General features: G+C 34.1%; 1 protein-coding gene across 1 annotated transcript in view; it reads left to right on the top strand.

Moving 5' to 3' along the window:
* CDH12 (cadherin 12) overlaps nucleotides 1–4,275 on the top strand; it is a 171,151-nt gene that overhangs the window by 118,789 nt on the left and 48,087 nt on the right. The window contains exon 4 of the mRNA XM_015559829.1: nucleotides 2,562–2,729. Coding sequence (XP_015415315.1) covers nucleotides 2,562–2,729 — 168 coding nt within the window. The remainder of the gene's footprint in view (nucleotides 1–2,561; nucleotides 2,730–4,275) is intronic.

The following is a 4,275-nucleotide window of genomic DNA, read 5'->3' as shown; positions in this document are numbered from 1 at the left end:
TATTAAGTTTATAATTCCCTCAGCCATATATTTCCATTAATTTTGGCAGAAATAAAATCCATTTTCTTCATTCTTGTTTTTACTCTAATTACCATCTTAATTCTATATGTTGGAAAGTTTATTAGGTTTAAGACACTCAAAACCTACTAGGATCCAATGAATATTTACCTATCTACTCTTCCCCCCCCCCCTCAATAAATAGGATGTATTCCAGATTAATTAAAGTTTGTGGTGGCACTCCTACAAAGTACTAATACTGTTCCATAAAATGCATATGTGTGTGTGTGTGGGGGGGGGGAGGGTCTTGTTTTTTTTTTTCTTTTTAGGCTGCAGCTATTATTACAGAAGGTTGTCGCTGCATCTTTATATACAACTATGGAAAAATAGAGATGGGCTCCTGAACTGAGGCCTAGGACCTGAAATAACAGAAGGCAGCATTTCTCTCTGCCGGTTACATTCGACTAGCACTTAAGCCCGGTCCTTGGCAAGCTTCCTCCCTGCTCAGACCACGCAGTGTACTTCTGTTTGTTTGGCTTTAAAAGCTAAGCCGTTAATAAGCAGTGTGTGCCCAGAAGAGTAACTTCTTGAAAAGCAGGTCTTTTTCCCTTCAGGCTGATCCAATGGACCACAATGTTTCAAGATTCTCTTCTCACATTGAACTTTGCCTGAATCCCTAGATTAAACTCTAAAAATTTAAATTCGACCACTGTCATATTTTATTTCCCGGGGACAGGGGTTTTAAGTGGAAATGGTTGTGGGGAGCAGAAGCACATCATACTCATCGATGAGATTTCTTTGAAACTATATGAAGGGCCCTGTTTGCTCTCTAACTTCTAACACGCCTTCCAGTTGAGCAGCATTACACTGGAAGTGGGGCTAGAAGGAGCAGAAAGGTCCCCTACCAGACTCAGGATGGAGCAGGAGGGCAGGGCAGTTTGAGGTCATGATGACAATTGTAACAGATCACCAGAAAAAAAAAAAATCTAGGCTTAAGTAAGTCTGTTAATGCTTACTTGCTCTCTTTAATAACAACCTAATATATGTGTGTGTATGCATAACACATTTATACATTTTAATATTGGAAATATATTAGAAATTAATTGAGTAATATATATACATATACATTTTTCATATTGAAAAGGAATTGAGTAAAGATAGATCTGGTCAACAACAGGACAACACAACATGCATATGAATTAAAAACCAGGCATTTATCTAAAAATATAAGCATTGTAATGCAGGCAGAAGTCATATAACTTAAGGCATGTAGGACAGGCCACTGAGGTGCAGAGGTGAAAACTTTTAGTTAAGAGACTTGGGAATGAAACATTAGGAAACTGAGATGAAGAGAGGAAAAACAGATTGGAATAAAAGTCAGTGCCAATGCATGAATAAAGCAGCAGTAGCAAAAAATGGAGCTTGCCTTTTTTGCAACTATTTCCTGGCAAGGGTTAGAAGAAATCTTAGATTGTAGTTAAATTTGAATTAGCAGCAAAACAAGATTTGGTAAATTGATAGTGGAAAGAATAGATTAAATGGGGATTGATATTTAGCTTATGATTCGGAGGTTGTATTTTGTGTCTGTGTCTGAGAGTTGATACTATCTTTGTCCTCATATGTGCTACTTTATTTAAGGAACAACACTATCAAAGACACATGGGTTTAAGACAAATCCTCTGCAATCTTTTGCTGAAACTATTGGCTACAGATTGGAATTTGGCATAAAATTTATTTATAATGTTATTTCAACAAATCCAGAAGGTTTTAGTTATTTCACTATGAATAAATCGAAATAGAAATTAATTCTACACTTGGGCACAGAGTGGAAAAATAGGATATGTCTATATGCATATGTCCTATATGATTCATGATCATAAATTTAGTTATTTATAGATTCATTCATTTATTCAGCCAATCTTTCAACTAGTCAGTTATTCTAACTGAATTCCTTCTAAATGGCGGTCACTATCCTAAATGGGAGGTAACTTGGTGATAAGAGAGACAAGGTCCCTGTAATGACAAAGTTTCATAAGACTTAAGTAAAAAAACTAGTGGCTAAAATAATTAAGAGGAATCTCTAAAGACAAAATAAAATATACGAAGGGGATACTTAGTGTGTTTAAAATAGTAATGGATTTATCCTAAAAAAATTAAGAATGAAGAAGAAAATGGTCATCTTTAGAAATCTCTCACTCAGTGTAATTGCTTACTGTTTTTAGGATATTCATCTGTAATTGAACATTTTCATTCTCTTTTAAAGACGGGATCATTCTGTATAAATAACGACTGACCTGGTTGACTAATAAATGACCACCTTTTACAGCGGACGCATTATTCTTCAACCACATTCCACAGTGCCACACATTTCATTATATGGCTGTCACCATAACATGTTTATGTCCTAACCACACTTTGGGTGTTTCAATTTTTAAAAGACACATAATTTTTGTTGTTGTGTCCTTGCCAGTGAATCTAGGTAGAATCATTTTCTTGTTGTGGACTATTTTCTTTTGGAAACTACAACTTGTGATATTTATCTTTTGTTATTTTTTTCCCTTAAGGTGTTATTAGAACAGCTTTGCCAAACATGGACAGGGAGGTCAAAGAACAATACCAAGTCCTCATCCAAGCCAAGGACATGGGCGGACAACTGGGAGGGTTAGCCGGAACGACCATAGTCAACATCACCCTCACCGATGTCAATGACAATCCACCTCGATTCCCCAAAAGTATGTTCTTTCCTGTTAAGTCTAAATCAGTGCAGCTTTTGAAAAATGCTCTTACATTTCAACCAATACTACCGGGATTGCAATAGTTTTTCAGATACTTTTGGTCTTTGATAAGCATAGAGTAATGGATAAAAATTAAATGACTTCAGATTTTCAGTTTTCCATTAGACTCATGCACAGTGTGACTTTAATAGAAAATAACATAAATGAGTCAAAACTTGAACACATAAGTCTTATGCTATCAATTTCTGTGGAAGTAAAATATCCACAATAGATTGGGATATTGCTCTAATTCATTAACTGAAAGGTAATACACTTGACAATTGCAATGTATTAAGACATATTTCACATATATGTCACCATGTTATTTGCTATATCATTTAATTACCATAAGAATTCTCTGCCGTCTTTTTAGTGATTATGTGTTGAATCATCCTCATATACTTTTTTATCAGAGAGATTAAAGTGATGCTATTTACATTACTTTAATTCTATTTTATTTTGATTTTGCAATAGGTAAACATTGCTATAGTTTCAATGATAATAGAATGATTCATACATATATCTTCTCTGTTACTCAGTCTCTCATTGAAAATGAATACCTCTCACTTGCGTTTTATCTAGTTTTCTTTTGCAGTGTTACATTTAACAGCCATCAGCACCTGTTCGATTTCTGATACTTTTTCAAGGATTAGTTCAGTGTTCCTGGGACTTCTGATACAGAAACTACATGTTTCTATTTCTGGTAAAATAAGAAATTCAAGCAAATCGCTAGGTACTCATTTGCAGGAACAGTTTTAAAAAAAACAAAAACAAAAAAACCCAAAATGATTCTCTTCTTCTGACTCCAGAAGCAGAGTTTAAGTTCATCTAATAAAGTTGTGTAACACTGATAATCTTAATGAAATGGGCATTTTATTCCTTCAGCTATGTTGTTTTCCATATTTTACTACTTTGTCATTTTTTCCTTAAATTTGTTATCCATTTCTATGGAAATATATTTACTCAGTGACCATAAATTTTACTTGCCAATGTTATGAGTGACAATTAGAAATCATCACACTTTAGCAAATGCAACATCTATATGAAAAATGGCTGGGTAGCATTTGTTGTGGTTAACAACACAGAGCGTCTTAGAGCATCATTTGCAGGAACAGTTTTAAAAAAAACAAAACAAAACAGAAAATGATTTTCTTCTGACTCCAGAAGCAGAGTTTAACTTCATCTAATAAAGTTATGTAACACTGAGAATCTTAATGAAATGGGCATTTCATTCCTTCGGCTATGTTGTTTTCCATATTTTACTACTTTGTCATTTTTTCCTTAAATATATGGAAATATATTTACTCAGTGGCCATAAATTTTACTTGCCAATGTTATGAGTGGCAATTAGAAATCATCACACTTTAGCAAATGCAACATCTATATGAAAAATGGCTGGATAGCATTTGTTGTGGTTAACAACACAGAGCGTTTTAGAGCAATGCATTCCCTTACTTTGCTATTAAGGGAAACAGAAAAAAAATAAATTAATGTAAAGGAGAAA

The sequence above is a fragment of the Myotis davidii genome, unplaced genomic scaffold (genome assembly GCF_000327345.1).
Source record: "Myotis davidii unplaced genomic scaffold, ASM32734v1 scaffold735, whole genome shotgun sequence".
NCBI classification, from domain to species: Eukaryota; Metazoa; Chordata; class Mammalia; order Chiroptera; family Vespertilionidae; genus Myotis; species Myotis davidii.
Note: the sequence above shows the minus strand (reverse complement) of the source record. Positions and strands in the feature narration are given on the sequence as shown.